The sequence below is a fragment of the Microtus ochrogaster genome, unplaced genomic scaffold (genome assembly GCF_000317375.1).
Source record: "Microtus ochrogaster isolate Prairie Vole_2 unplaced genomic scaffold, MicOch1.0 UNK1, whole genome shotgun sequence".
Lineage (NCBI taxonomy): Eukaryota > Metazoa > Chordata > Mammalia > Rodentia > Cricetidae > Microtus > Microtus ochrogaster.
Window position 1 is genome coordinate 29,754,306 of NW_004949099.1, and position 15,361 is coordinate 29,769,666.

General features: G+C 51.0%; 1 protein-coding gene across 1 annotated transcript in view; it reads left to right on the top strand.

The window, feature by feature from the left end:
- The window catches only part of Cand2 (cullin associated and neddylation dissociated 2 (putative)), a 30,463-nt gene that overhangs the window by 13,431 nt on the left and 1,671 nt on the right, over positions 1 to 15,361 (top strand). The window contains exons 8-14 of the mRNA XM_005365046.2: positions 2,227 to 2,519; positions 3,453 to 3,594; positions 3,926 to 5,428; positions 8,336 to 8,431; positions 10,554 to 10,723; positions 12,551 to 12,715; positions 14,020 to 14,127. Coding sequence (XP_005365103.1) covers positions 2,227 to 2,519; positions 3,453 to 3,594; positions 3,926 to 5,428; positions 8,336 to 8,431; positions 10,554 to 10,723; positions 12,551 to 12,715; positions 14,020 to 14,127 — 2,477 coding nt within the window. The remainder of the gene's footprint in view (positions 1 to 2,226; positions 2,520 to 3,452; positions 3,595 to 3,925; positions 5,429 to 8,335; positions 8,432 to 10,553; positions 10,724 to 12,550; positions 12,716 to 14,019; positions 14,128 to 15,361) is intronic.

Below are 15,361 nucleotides of genomic sequence, written 5' to 3' on the forward strand. Positions count from 1 at the left end.
AAAAAAAAGATTTATTTATTTATTATGTATACAATGTTCTGTATGTATGTATGCTTGCTGGCCAGAAGAGGGCACCAGATCTCACTACAGATGGCTGTGAGCCACCATGTGGTTGCTGGGAATTAAACTCAGGACCTCTGGAAGAGCAGTCAGTGCTCTTAACCTCTGAGCCATCTCTCCAGTCCATCCACTGGTGTTTCAAGCTCTTACCTCGCATTCCTCATAGTGACCCTGAAAACCTAGGGGTGATCATCCTCATATTTCAGACAGGGAAAATGAGGAAACACCAAGAGGCCTAGCCAGAACATGGGCTAGCTCTGACAGACGCTCCACCTCCAAGCTATCATTCTTATGAATGGTTTTCACAATGATGCTTTTAGCCCAGTGCCAAAGCTAGAGGTAGGATGATGGGTACTTGGAGGGGACAAGTGTAGGTGGTGGCTCAGTGGCCTCTTCCCTCTGGGCCTACGGTCCTGTCCATCACTCAGATTTCCTAAAGGCAGAGTGAAAATGGAGACTAGTGACTTTGGGCCTCATGGGGTCTTGAAACAAAATCAGACAGGCATGATAGAGCCTTGAATGCTAAGCCAGGAGCTGGGGCATGTTCTAGCCGGTCATAGAGGGCTCGGGCTATTTCTTGAGGGGTGTCACAGGGTCCATTAAAAGAGGTGTCAGATGAGCTGACCAGGGGGCCCACTGTTGTTTATCTGGACTTCTTTTTTAAAAAAAATATTTATTTATTTATTATGTATACAATATTCTGTCTGTGTGTATGCCTGAAGGCCAGAAGAGGGCACCAGACCCCATTACAGATGGTTGTGAGCCACCATGTGGTTGCTGGGAATTGAACTCAGGACCTTTGGAAGAGCAGGCAATGCTCTTAACCTCTGAGCTGATGGAGGTGGGTCTTGTATCTTATCTGTTGCTTTCACTGGTTAACTAATAAAGAAAACTGCTTGGCCTGATAGGACAGAAAATTAGGTAGGCATAGTAGACAGAACAGAATGCTGGGAGAAAGAAGCCGAGTCAGGCAGTCGCCATGATTCTCCCACTCCAGACAGACACAGGTTAAGATCTTCCCTGGTAAGACACCTCGTGGTGTTACAGGGATATTAGAAATGGGTTAGATCAATATGTAAGAGCTAGCCAATAAGAGGTTATAACTAATGGGCCAGGCAGTGTTTAAAAGAATACAATTTCCGCGTAATTATTTTGAGTAAAGCTAGCCATGAGGGTGGCCGGGCGCCAAAAACACAGCCCGCTGCTCCACACAACAGAGTGGCGCCGCAGCTCCTACTACACTGAACCATCTCTCCAGCCCCTTATCTGGACTGCTTTGCTGTATGAGTCTTAGTTGTCAGCAGAGAGACACAGTGGGCACACGTAGTCTCAGATTCAAGATAAAGGGGTGCTCCTTGTCACCTCTGACCCTTCCATTCTGCCCAGTGAGATGGATGGGATTGAATCTCTGATTTGCAGTTTCCTATGTTTCCTGAGATCTCTCATCCTCTCTGAGTCTTGGTCTTGGCATCTATAAAATGGGCCATTAGCTCCTTTGTCCTAGCAGTGTTGTGGTCTGCTGACTCTCAGGCCTATAGAACAGAAGGTCACACATACCCATTCTTTCTTTGGTGTTTGTCTCCCTTGAACACCTTTGAGATTGGGGCCTTTAATTGACAGGGACTGGGTTAGCACCAAAGAGAAAGGAGGCCACCCTTTCTCTTTGGAAATGGCTAGACCTGAAGCGAGGATGGGCCTGAACCCCAGAAAGCTTTTCCATGTCTCCATTGCAGACTGAGTCCATGTCATTCTTTTTTGGAGGAGGGCAGAGTCTCACTAAGTGTTCTAGGCTGGCCTTGGACTCACGATCCTCCCACCCCACCTCTCAATGCTGGGCTTACAGGCCTATGCCAGCCTATCAGCACGTTTCTTCCTTGATGTCGTCAGACAAGGAGCTGGAGGCAGGAAGGGCTGTGACTGAAGTGTAGACGTTTGTACATTGGGTCTCTAGGTCCTAGTTCTGTTCTCTGCGGATGATCCTTGCCCCACAGGAGAGACTGTGATAGAAGGGCATGGTGCCATCCTGGGCATACCACAGAGGTTCACAGAGTGTGGTGGCATGCCCAGTAGGCTGTGAATACTGATCAGAAGGTAAAGCCCAGGGCAGGGCTTCCACTGTCTTCTTCCCTGAGTTGCACATGGCTGTGTGTCTCACTCCTGCCCCAGAGAGTGAGGACGAGTACAGCGACGATGACGACATGAGCTGGAAGGTGCGCCGAGCAGCCGCCAAGTGCATGGCAGCCCTCATCAGCTCTCGTCCTGACCTCTTGCCCGACTTCCACTGCACGCTGGCTCCAGCGCTCATCCGCCGCTTCAAGGAACGGGAGGAGAACGTCAAGGCAGACATCTTTGGAGCTTACATCATGTTGCTGCGACATACGCGGCCCCCAAAGGGATGGCTAGAGGCGGTGGAGGAGCCCACTCAAACTGGCAGCAATCTCAATATGCTGCGAGCACAGGTGGGCTGTGTCCATCCCTACTCCCTCCTTCCGTTCCTCCCCATCTCTTCCCTGGCTGAGGGGTGTTCAGAGGGAGCCCTGCCTCATCCTTGGTCTGTGTGGTGCAGGCTTGGGACACACGGGAAGCAGCACGAGTAGGGCTTCCGGGAGCGAGAAGGGCTTCATTTCATTCCAGGAGTGTGCAGCTACAGGAAGGGGGTGGCAGAGTTTGCTTCACTTGAAAAAAATTCCGAGCTGGGCAGTGGTGGTACATGCCTTTAATCCCAGCACTCCGGAGGCAGAGGTAGGCAGATCTCTGTGAGTTCGAGGCCAGCCTGGTCTACAGATGAGTTCCAGGACAGCTAGGGCTGTTACACAGAGAAATCCTGTGTAACAAAACAGCAAAAACAAAACAGAAGTTCTTCTGGCTGCTGGGTGGGGAATGGACTGTGACAGGACAAGCGTCATGGCCGGGAACCAACAGGAGGGCATTGCAGCTGTGTTCAGGTGACAAGAGATGCTGCCTTCAGCTCAGTAGAAACAGAGTGATTGCCTGGCCTTGCAGCCTGAGAAGTGGGTTTTAGATTGAACCAGTGGACCTCACTGATAGATTGCTTGTGTCTGAGATAGGTAGGTATCAGTTCATCTCTTGGCCTCCTGGGATAGGGAACACTGAGGAGGAGGGGACATCTGCATCTCTGTACATTTGTGCTTGAAGTCCTCACTGGCTTTAAGTAGTGAATTTTCTGTGTGTGTGTGTGTGTGTGTGTGTGTGTGTGTGTACCTTGAGCCAGTTCCTTGTCTGCATCTGCGAGAGGGAGGCAGCCATCACTCTGTTTGCAGTCTGAATCAGGTGACTAGTAGAGACTGGTGGGCACTGGGTGTCCTGTCTGTGTTGGAGTCCTCCTTGGGGAGGCCTCCTGGCTGGCTCCTGAGCTCTCCACCTGCCCGCAGGTGCCCCTGGTGATGAAGGCCCTGCAGCGACAACTTAAAGATCGGAATGTTCGGACCCGCCAGGGCTGCTTCAGCCTCCTCACCGAGCTGGCAGGCGTCCTCCCTGGCAGCCTGGCAGATCACATGCCCGCATTGGTATCAGGTACGCTGGGCTACAGCTGGCTGTCTACTCTTGGGTCTCTTCTAGAACACAGATCCCTACCCTACTCTGAGCCCTCAATCTCTGAGGGCCCAGGCATTATTTCTGGGCAGAGCTCTGTGCAATGATAGCCCACGGAGGTTCCCCTCTGGCCACAGGGAGAAAGGCTGCTTCCAAACCTTCTTTGTGGCTTCAAGTGACTTTTGGCCTTGTTTCCCTCAGCTCTGGTGGCCTCTGGGAGCTTTGGATACTTTGGTTCAGTGGCCTTCCTTGGTCACTACATCCCCAGACTGAACCACACAGAAGGGCCCCTAACCTTCGTTTCCACCCGCAGGAATCGTCTTTTCACTGGCTGACCACTCCAACTCCTCCACCATTCGTATGGATGCCCTGGCCTTCCTGCAGGGGCTTCTGGGTACAGAGCCAGCAGAGGCCTTCCACCCACACCTGCCTACCCTCCTACCACCTGTGATGGCCTGTGTGGCTGACCCTTTCTACAAGGTGGCCGCTGAGGCCCTACTGGTGCTCCAGGAGCTGGTGCGGACCCTGTGGCCACTAGATAGGCCTCGTATGCTGGACCCTGAGCCATATGTTGGAGAGATGTCCACGGCTACCCTGGCACGACTGCGTGCTACTGACCTCGACCAGGAGGTGAAGGAACGGGCCATCTCTTGTGTAGGCCACCTTGTGGGTCACCTTGGTGACCGACTTGGGGATGACCTAGAGCCCACGCTTCTGCTTCTTTTGGACCGCCTCCGGAATGAGATCACCCGATTGCCTGCTGTCAAGGCGCTGACACTGGTGGCTGTGTCCCCATTGCGACTTGACCTGCAGCCCATCCTGGCTGAAGCACTGCCCATCTTGGCTTCGTTTCTGCGCAAGAATCAGCGGGCATTGCGGCTGGCCACGCTGGCCGCCCTGGATGCTCTGGCTCAGAGTCAGGGCCTTGGCCTGCCTCCACCTGCCGTGCGGGCTGTGCTGGCTGAGCTGCCTGCTCTGGTCAGCGAGAATGATATGCACGTGGCCCAGCTGGCTGTCGACTTCCTCGCCACTGTGACCCAGGCCCAGCCCTCTTCTCTGGTGGAAGTCAGTGGACCTGTTCTGGAGGAGCTGATGCGGTTGCTGCACTCACCCTTGCTGCCTGCTGGGGTACTGGCAGCCACAGAAGGCTTCTTGCAGGCGCTGGTGGGAACCCGCCCCCCATGTGTGGAGTACTCTGAGCTCATTAGCCTGCTTACTGCCCCTGTTTACAACCAGGCTGAGGATGGAGGGCCTGGCCTGCACAAGCAGGTGTTCCACTCACTGGCCCGGTGTGTGGCTGCCCTCTCAGCCGCCTGTCCCCAGGAGGCAGCAGGCACTGCCAGCCGCCTGGTCAGCGATGCCAAGTCGCCCCACTCAAGCACAGGAGTCAAAGTCTTGGCGTTCCTATCACTGGCTGAGGTGGGCCAAGTGGCTGGGCCAGGCCCCCAGAGAGAGCTGAAGACCGTGCTTCTGGAAGCCTTGGGGTCTCCCAGTGAGGACGTGAGGGCTGCAGCTGCTTATGCCCTGGGCCGTGTGGGTGCTGGCAACCTGCCTGACTTCCTGCCATTCCTGCTGGCACAGATCGAGGCTGAGCCCCGGCGACAGTACCTGCTGCTGCATGCACTCAGGGAGGCCCTGGGGGCCACCCAGCCTGACAACCTGAAGCCCTATGTTGAAGATGTCTGGGCTCTGCTCTTCCAGCGCTGTGAGAGCCCTGAGGAAGGCACTCGGTGTGTGGTGGCTGAGTGCATTGGGAAGCTGGTGCTTGTGAACCCTCCCTTCCTCCTGCCTCGGTTCCGGAAACAGCTTGCTGTAGGTAAGGGCGCAAGGGTCCACGTTAGCCCAGCACGAGGTGGGCACTCGGTCTCCAAGCATCGACACAACTTTGCACATGACTGGAGATGAGAGTCACATGTCTGTTAATCCAGGAAAAGAAGCCAGATAGAAACATGCTTCTCAGAGGTACAGGCTTCCTCCTGCATGGTCTCCAGGGAAGAGGGACAAGGTCTTTTGTCTTTCTTCAAGATTTATTTGTTTTACTTCATGTGTATGGATGGGTATTTTGCCTGCTTATATGTGTGTGCATATACATGCAATGCCCTCAGAAGCCAGAAAAAGGCATCAGATGTCCTGGATCTGGGATTACAGATGGCTGTGAGCTGCCACATGGGTGCTCGGAAACAAACTCGGGTCTTCTGCAACAGTGAAGAGTGGCCAGTGCTTTTAACTGCTGAGCCACATCTCCAGCCCAAGGGTTTTTGAGTGCCCTTACCTCAAACAAATCTCTCATCCAGGGGGTCTGCACCATAGAGATTCAACTCACATGGATCAAAAATGTTCTAGGAAAATAATGCATCTGTACTGAACTTGTGCAAATTTTTTTTGTTCTTATTTTTTTAAAAAACGGCATTGAAGCCGGGTGGTGGTGGCGCATGCCTTTAATCCCAGCACTTGGGAGGCAGAGGCAGGCTGATCTCTGTGAGTTCGAGGCCAGCCTGGTCTGCAAGAACTAGTTCTAGGACAGGAACCAAAAACTACAGAGAAACCCTGTCTCGAAAAATCCAAAAAAAAAAAAAAATGACATTGACCAGGCAGTGGTGGTGCACGGCTTTAATCCCAGCACTTGGGAGGTAGAGGCAGAGGCAGAGGGATTTCTGTGAGTTCAAGGCTAGCCAGGTCTATGTGAGCTCATTCCAGGATAGGATCCAAAATTACACAGACAGAGAAACCCTGTCTCAAAAAACAAAAAACCACATTAGTGTGTACGTATGCACGCATGTGTTGCTGTGGCATGCATGTAGAGTCACAGGACATCTTTTGGGAGTCAGTTCTCTCCTTCTGTCATGTAGACCCCAAGTACTGAACTCAGATCATCAGGCTTGGTAACAAGTGCCTTTATAGCAAGAGCCATCTTACAAGCCCCTTTTCCTAAACAGTATAGATTGATTACTATTGACATGTTTCATGTAAACAACATAGAAAAGATTGGCAGTACATGGGAGGGTATGCCTAGCTTCTGTGTGGGCGCCATGCTGTTTTGTGGAAGGGGCTTGGCATCTTTGGACTTAGTATCCAAGGAAATCCTGGATCCTGTCCTCTGAAGATACTAAGGGAGTGAAAATACAATTTAAAGTTTCATGATGGCATTAAGCATATGGGATTATAAATATATAATTCCCTAACTAGGAATGTATCCTAGCTACTTGGGAGGCTGGGACGGGATTATGACTTCGAGGCTTACCTGTTTACGGAAGTTGAAGGCCTTCCTGTGCAATTTAGTGAGACTTTTACTCAAGAAAAGGAAAGAAATAAGGGGCTGAGGCTGTGGCTGTCACTAGGTGGCCCTGGGTTCCATTCCTAGCACCTCACACAAATGCTAAGTAAATAGAGTGAAATAGTAGTGTACACATTGAAATAGTAGTGGCACTCAGGAGGCAGAGACAGGAAGATCTCTGTGAAATCTAGATCAGCCTGGCCTGCATACTCAGTTCCAGGGCTGCATCATGAGACCCTGTCTTTAAAAACATCATCATCAAAATAAAACCATATGATGTCATTTTATAACCCCTGCTGTGGACATGCACCGTAGGAGTTACCCTTCTCACTGCTGTGAGAAAATACCTGATGGAGGGCGGCTTCAGAGAGGACCCCCAAGCCGGGCGATGGTGGCGCACGCCTTTAATCCCAGCACTCGGGAGGCAGAGGCAGGCGGATCTCTGTGAGTTCGAGACCAGCCTGGTCTACAGAGCTAGTTCCAGGACAGGCTCCAAAGCCACAGAGAAACCCTGTCTCGAAAAAAAAACAAAAACAAAAAACAAAAAAACAGAGAGGACCCCCATTAGGAGGGGATAGTCTGTGATGGATGGGAAGGCATGGTGTGAGGAGTCATGGCGGAGGAGCTTGTAGAGTGGCTCATTCACATCTTGGTGGATCAGGAAACAGCCTGCTTTCAAAGGCAGTGTAACCATCAAGGCTTACCATCAGCAACTTCTACCAACTGGGCCCCAGTCCCAAAGATCGCACAACCAATTCGCAGCTGGGGACCAAGCTGGTCTGTGAGCCATGTCCTGTCCTGGTGTTACCCTCCATCCTTAGGGATCTGTGTGAACCCTCATTTCTCCAGCTGCTTTACTCAGCAACAAGAGTGAAATAAAATGAGTCCTTCATGACTTCATGTTTAGGGGACCCATTGGCCTCCAGCCTGCCAAAAGCTCCCCTGGCCTCTGCCCTGTGGCCTTAAATGTGAGCCTCTCTGAGACCATCTTTCCTGTGTGAAACACAGACTGATAGTCCTTCATAATTCTGTTTTTGAGACAGAGACTGACTTTGTAGCCAAAGCTGACCTCACACTCCTGGAAATACTCCTGGGCCCTCGATATGGCAGGTCAGCACTACCACACCGGCTTCGTTATTTTAATTAACATTCTATCATTATGTAAGTTTGGATGGAGAGGGTGTCGGATAAATGCAGTGTAGTCTTGGCCCGAGACAGGACTTTCCCGGGTCCCAGTGTTCTGTTTGCACCTGCAGCGTGGTATTAAGACCCAGCCACTTAATGTCCTAGCTGCAGGAGGAAGAACTGGGCAGGTTCAAGGCTGCTACAGGGACTACTCACGCGGACTTTCTAGGAGGAGGGTATTTCACAAATAGGGAGAAGGTGTACTGTGTTTTGCTACCACGGGCCTACAGGGTCCCCCACCTCACACTGTCACCTCTCTTGCAGGTCAGCCATACACCCGGAGCACGGTCATCACTGCGGTCAAGTTCCTCATTTCAGACCAGCCACACTCCATCGACCCCCTCCTGAAGAGCTACATTGGTATGTGTCCCCCATTCCCTATCTCGGCTGCAGCTAGTCCCCACACCCGGGGTCTAGAGCTTGGTAGGACGTCTTACAAATTAGGCAGCTCTCTCTGTGATGGGCATCAGGGGCAGACTCTTGAGTGAGGAGATCCGCTTTTGGATCCCTTTGCCACCAGCAGGCTCTGGTTGTCCTCACACGTCCCTTCTTCCTGACAAACCTTGCTTCTGTATCTGTCGAGTGGCTATGAGACGTTTCTGAGAAAGGTTTCCTTGGAAACAGCTTATTGGGGTGGGAAGTGCCCTCTCCATGGCTCTGAGGATAAAACATAAGTCTGAGCTGGTGCACCCCCCACGTGACCAAGTCTGAGGGTGCCAATGCTGGAGGATCCTTGGTGGGGTAGGTCAGGCCCTCCCTTGGAACCTCCTGCAGGATCAGATTTCTTGCCTTCAAAGCCCAGTGCTTGCACCTCTCAGGGGCCACAGCAGCATCCCAGCCCTCCTCACCCAGAAGTCAGCTCCATGGAATGTAGAGGGAGATGAATTCCCCAGCCTTGGCTGTGAATACTGACTTATGTGGGCAAGCCGTTTCAATCTCAACTATAAAATGGGGTGCTGATCCACATGCCAGGGTGCTGTGGCAGACCAAAGGGCCAGTGGCATGACCACTTGAGTAGAGAATGTATCCTTGTCTCACTCATCTCATGGCCTGACCTGGATGGCAGCCTTGGTGAGGTGCTGTGGTTGCATGGCCAGGGGCCACCAGTGGTGTCTCTGTTTTGCCTGATTATGGTTTGTTTTGTTTTGATTTTTATTAGTTGGTGTGTGTGTGTGTGTGTGTGTGTGTGTGTGTGTGTGTGTGTAAGATTGATTTGTTTTATGTGTAGTGTTTCACTTGTACATATCTGTGCACCATGTGTGTGCCTGGTGCCTGTGGAGATCAGAAGAGGGCATTGGATTTCCTGGAATTAAAGTTATGGATGATTGTGAGCTGCCATGTGGGTGCTAAGAACCAAACTCAGGTCCTCTGAAAGAACAGCCAGTGCTCTGGCCCATCTCTCTAGCTCCCAAGGCTAATTTGTTTTAGAGACTGAATCTGAATAGCCCTTGTTGGACTCAGACTCACTATATGTAGCTGAGGGTAACCTTGAACTCCTGATCCTGCCTCATCTCCCAAGTGCTAGCATTACAGACATTTGCCACCACCCTTCACTGTTTGAGCCTCAGTTTTTGAGCTTCCTGAGTTGGATACCATGAGATGCCCTTGAGTAAAAAACTCATCAGTTAAATCTCATAGCTCCAGTCTTGTAAAGGACATTGGTCCCATTTTACAAATGAGGAAACTGAGTCCCAAGAGAGGGTTCAGACTTGTCAGATTCCTAGGCTGTGTTCTCACAGAAGCCGGAACCCTGGGAGCCGACATAGCACCATGAGAAGGGCCCTAGGTTCCAGTGTTGAGTCCTGCTCTTCTAGAAGACAGCGGTTCCTCCCAATGGGATACATCAGGGGTCCCATGACAGCAGCATGCCTGCCCACGTGGCTGGTGATTTTCTCTCGGGTCATGTGGCTGCAGTGGAGACTATCACGTTTCTGTATTCCTATTTTTTTGGATGAGGATGTAGCACGTGTGTTCAGCATGTGCCAGGGTCCTGGGTTCCATCCATACTATCCATACTATCCCAAATAAGTAAAACCAATGGTCCAAATTCCCAAATTAAACCTCTCCACAAGACCTAGTCAGAGGAGGCTGGAGCCCAGGTGAGCTCCTGTAGCCACGTCAGTTTGGCACTTCAGATCCAGTCCTCTAGGTGCGCTCACTTGTCATCTGCACTCAGAGGCTAAGGCAGGAAGATGACGGAACTGGAACTATCCAGTGAGAACCTGTCTCAAAACAAACCGTCCTTCTGTGCCAGCCTCAGCCCTGTGCTCCGAAGCTGCTGCCATCTCATTCCTAAAAATCCTGCTAAGAGGAAGCCACGCATTCTAATGTGTCCTGTGAGGGTGGCTGTGTGTCTGGCTTAGGTAGATGTCCAGGACGTGTCTGCCCTCCAGCCTGCACAACGCACGGTGCCTGGGTCACCAGGTATAGCATGGAGGTGGCTTTGTGTCCTGCTTCCATGTCCTTCTTTGTCCCTCTGCAGCAGAGTTCATGGAAAGCCTACAGGACCCAGACCTGAACGTGCGCCGGGCCACACTCACCTTCTTCAACTCAGCCGTGCACAATAAACCATCTCTAGTCCGGGACCTCTTGGATGACATCCTACCCCTTCTCTACCAGGAGACTAAGATCCGCCGGGACCTCATCCGAGAGGTACAGGGCATCGTGGACACCTGGCATGACCTAGCCCCTTGTTTGCTGGCCCTTGAGTCTCCTGTGCCTCGCTGTCAAGGTTCACTGAGTTCTAGGAGTGAAGCTCACACAGGCGTCAGGGTCACATGACTCCCCAGCTGTGACCTAGACAGGGCAACCCAGTGCCCCCCGAGCGTCAGTTTCCTCTGGAGCTAAGTGAGGACAAGCACCATGCCTATACCACAGGAATGTGCCCGAAGCACTTGGCGCAAGCTCTGGTGCTTAGTGGGGCATGGTCAGCATGAGCATCCTAGATCCCAAATGTGCTGCCTCCTGTGACATCCTGTGACAGGTTCTAAGTAAAGTGTAGGCACCCTACAAATATTATCTGAAACTGTCTTCAGGCATACGAAGAGGGGCTTATTAGACATAAATAGATAGAGTGTGTGTTTAGACTTAGGTCCCTTCTCCAGGGTGTCTCTTTGAATGAGCAAACGTTCTGAAATCCACAATCTAACCAAACCCAAGCTCCTGAACCTCAGGTGTCAAGCATGTAGGATTATTGAGTTGTAATGTCAGCAACTGTTGTCAATCCACCAGAGTAGTCTCAAGTTCCAGGACTCAGACAGCTACCCTGTACTTGGCTTCTGCCACCGTGGTGCTCAGCTTGGCCTCCAGTAGAGAGGGGGTTAGGGGGGCCAGACTGATGGAGAGAACTAAAGGGGTAGGGAGTTGAGGTGATTGACAGCCAAGTCATCCCACAGCACACTGTGGAGGGCTGAGGAGAAAGCAGTGCTCTCGAGAGGGGTTGGAGAAAGTTTCTATAAGAAGGGCATTTCAGTTGGGGTTTAAGGCAGAAACTTTACTGTCAGAAGCCAGATCTCATGGTTAAATCTTCAGAGGACTTGGTTCTTTGAGTCTGGTTCTGATTCACCAGCTGTGTGTCTTTGAGGACATCGGTTACCTCTCTGAACCTAGTTTCCATGTCTGTTGAGTGGGCTTGTTAACAGCATCTTCTTCCTAAGGTTTTCACTATGTTCTGGAGACAGAAGCTTATGTAGCCTAGGCAGAGAACGACCCTGCACTTCTGCTCCTCCTGCTTCCACCTCCTGAGTGCTGAGTTCCAGACGTGTGCCATCATGTTCTCTTTACTCAGTGCTGGGGATCAAACCTGGGTCTTTGTGTGCTAGGCGAGCCTTATCCCCAGACCTTCCTAAGACATCCTTAGGACTCGAGTAAGATGTCATCTGTCAGGCAGGAGTTGTAGCTCAGTTGCAGAACATGTGCTCAGTGTACTTGAGGTCCTATGCCGCGCACCGCGGCCCCTGTCTGCGCTCTGTGCGCTAGAACCCAGTTCGTGAGCTTCGGGCAAGGGGCTGGAGGTTGAGAGTACACACGCAGAGACAGACCGACACACAGACCTTCAAACACTGGTACCAAAGCCCCTCTTTAATAGCACCATGGAGGCTTATATTTAAGCCATTATATAAGGTATTCCCTGCAGTCAATGGCCAACAGGTGAAAATCCCATCCTCTGATCCTCTAGGCAAGGCACAGCTTTTAGTAACTTCAATTAGAAGGCACTAGACAGGGACGAGCAGCTGAAGGCCAGGACTCCAATTGGTCCCAACAGTCTACACACACATGCACACCCCACAGGACCTGACTGCCTGCTCAGGGGTATGGCCTTTGGGAGAAGGGATGCTGCAAGCTGAGCTGATTCCTGAAGCTCGCTAGCGTGAGGCATGACTTGGGGCCAAGACACAATGCTGAGCAGGTGGGGTGAGTTGCAGAAATTAGGAAAGGGGCTTTGCACCCCCAAAACCTCTGTGTCCTTCCTTGCTACAGGTGGAGATGGGGCCCTTTAAGCATACGGTGGATGACGGGCTGGATGTGAGGAAGGCAGCCTTCGAGTGCATGTACTCTCTGCTGGAGAGCTGCCTGGGCCAGCTGGACATCTGCAAGTTCCTGAACCACGTGGAGGATGGGCTGAAGGACCACTATGACATCCGAGTAAGTTGTGCCCTTCTAGATGCAGGCCCAGCTCAGAGCAAGGGGAGCTAGGCACCATTAGGCCCCTGCCTGTTTGTCCCTCCTGCTGGCACCCCATGAGAACACCACTTCCTGTCAAGAACAAGGAACCAGGTTGTAGATGTTTCTCAGGGTGTGCACTCTGGGTACACTAGATCCAAATCTGCTAGTATTGAAATGGCTTATGCAATTTTTGCTTTGTATTGTTTCAGTTGTTACCAACATTTAAAAATTAAGGGATTTTACATGAAAAATGGTTGTTCCTTTTGAAAACAATGCTAGGTAAATTCCCAGATTTCCATTGGACTAGTCTGTTTTCTGGTTTTTATTACTTAGGTTTTTTTTTGTGGGTTTTTGTTGTTGTTGTTTTCCAAGAAAGGATTTCACTGTGTAGCCCTGGCTGTCCTGAAACTCGCTCTGTACATCAGTTTGGCCTCGGACTCAGAGATCCCCCTGCCTCTGCCTCCAGAGTTCTGGGATCAGAGGTGTGCACCACCACAGCTGACTGTTCTCTGTTACTATAGAGAAGAAATAAGCTGTGACTGGCTCTTCTTAAGAAAAGGAGGCTCAGAGCCTGGTATTGGATCTGCTTGACTCTGGTGATGTCACAGGGCAGGCAACTGAGTCGGGCATGAGGATGCTCATTTTAACATTCACTTTCGTGAGAACCCAGGTCCTCTGAGACCCAAATTAACGCCTTCCAACAGTACCATCTCCAGTAACCTAGCCACTGCTGAACTCCTCTCAGCATTGCTGTGCTGGGGATCGAGCTTCCAGCACACGGGCTTTTGTGATGCACACTCGAGCTGTTTCTAAATGCAGCACATCCAAGCTAGTGTCAGTGGGAGCTGAGGACCTGCCGTGGTCCATGCCAGAGGCTTGTGAGCATGGGAACTGCCCCTCCCTGTGTCTTTTGTTATTCAGCCATCCTCACATGGCTAAGAGTGACTGGCAAGATTCAGCATCACCATTTATATATATATTTTTTTTTTTTGGTTTTTTGAGACTGGGTTTCTCTGTGGCTTTGGAACCTGTCCTGGAACTAGCTCTTGTAGACCAGGCTGGTCTCGAACTCACAGATCTGCCTGCCTCTGCCTCCCGAGTGCTGGGATTAAAGGCTTGCGCCACCACCGCCCAGCACCATTTATATCTTCTAAGACCCAAAGAGTGGGAGTCTTGAGCAGGGCCCTGGAAGGACTTAGTTGTGGGTTTGTGGGGTGCAAGCCTGCTCTTCCCTTGGGTCTGGGGTCTATCTCACTAAGAGTTCCTTCTGCTTCCTTGGGCAGATGCTGACCTTCATCATGCTGGCCCGGCTGGCCACCCTCTGTCCTGCACCAGTCCTGCAGAGGGTGGACCGGCTCATCGAGCCACTCAGAGCCACCTGTACTGCCAAGGTATGCCTTGCCCCACCCTGCCTGGGCCCTGAAGTGCCTAGCAGGTCTAGTCCCTACTCACTCTTCCATGTGTACTGAAGTGGTGTGCTAGCTGCTTCCATCACTCCTGCTGCTCTAGAATGTTCTCCTATTATCAAGGGCTAGACAGCTTCACAGGCTCAGAGTCCTTCGTTAAAACCTCCTGGGTGCTGGCTGCACATGATCCCAGCTGGGGAGCTGGGCCTGACCCCTGTGAATGATCCATTGATTTGATTGATTGGCTGGCTGCTCCAGGGTAGAGCCATTCCTTATAGGGAGTATCTCGGGTCTTGAGGGGAATCTGGGGTGAAGGTGTCGTGGAAAGTTGTAATGTTGGTAACATCCTGGCACACTCAGGGTCCAAATAAGAACTTGTGTGTGTTGTGTGACTTGTTTCTGGGAGTTGCGTGTCTAGAGGTCAGAGGTTGACTTCAGTTGTCTTCCTTGATCTTCCACATTTTTTTCATGTGGTTTCACTTTGTAACCCTGGCTGTCCTGGAACCATGTAGACCATGGCCTAGAACTCGAGATCCACCTTCCTCCGCCTCCCAAGCGCTGGATTAAAGGTGTTTACTACCACACCCAGCATTTTGTTTTTGTCTTTTGAGACAGGGTCTCTTGCTGAGCTTCTGGGTGCCCATGAGCTGCAGGGATCTGCTTGCATCAGCTCCTATGTGGGATCTGAACTCAGGTCCTCTAGCTTGTACAGCAACTACTCTGCCAACTGAACCAGGAAGAGGGCCAAGAATTTCAGTTTTAAGGAGAAACTCAAGAATAGTGGTTTTGTTTTCCTTAAAAAACAAAAAACAAATTAAATCTGAAAAAGGGGGGGGGGGGCTGGAGAGATGGCTCAGTGGTTAAGAGCATTGCCTGTTCTTCCAAAGGTCCTGAGTTTAATTCCTGGCAACCACATGGTGACTCACAACCATCTGTAATGAGGTCTGGTGCCCTCTTCTGGCCTGCAAACGTACACACAGACAGAATGTTGTATATATAACAAATAAATAAATTTTTTTAAAAAAAAAAAACAACAATCCAAAAAAAACTATGATCTGTAGGTAGACCTCAAAGCGATTCCTTCCTCCACTCTTGTCTTCCATATAGCTGGGACTACAGGCCTGTGCCACCAGGCCCGTTATTTTTATCATTTTCTTTTCTTTTTTCTTTCTTTCTTTTTCTTTTTTTTTTTTTTTTTTTTTTTTTTTTTTTTTTTTTT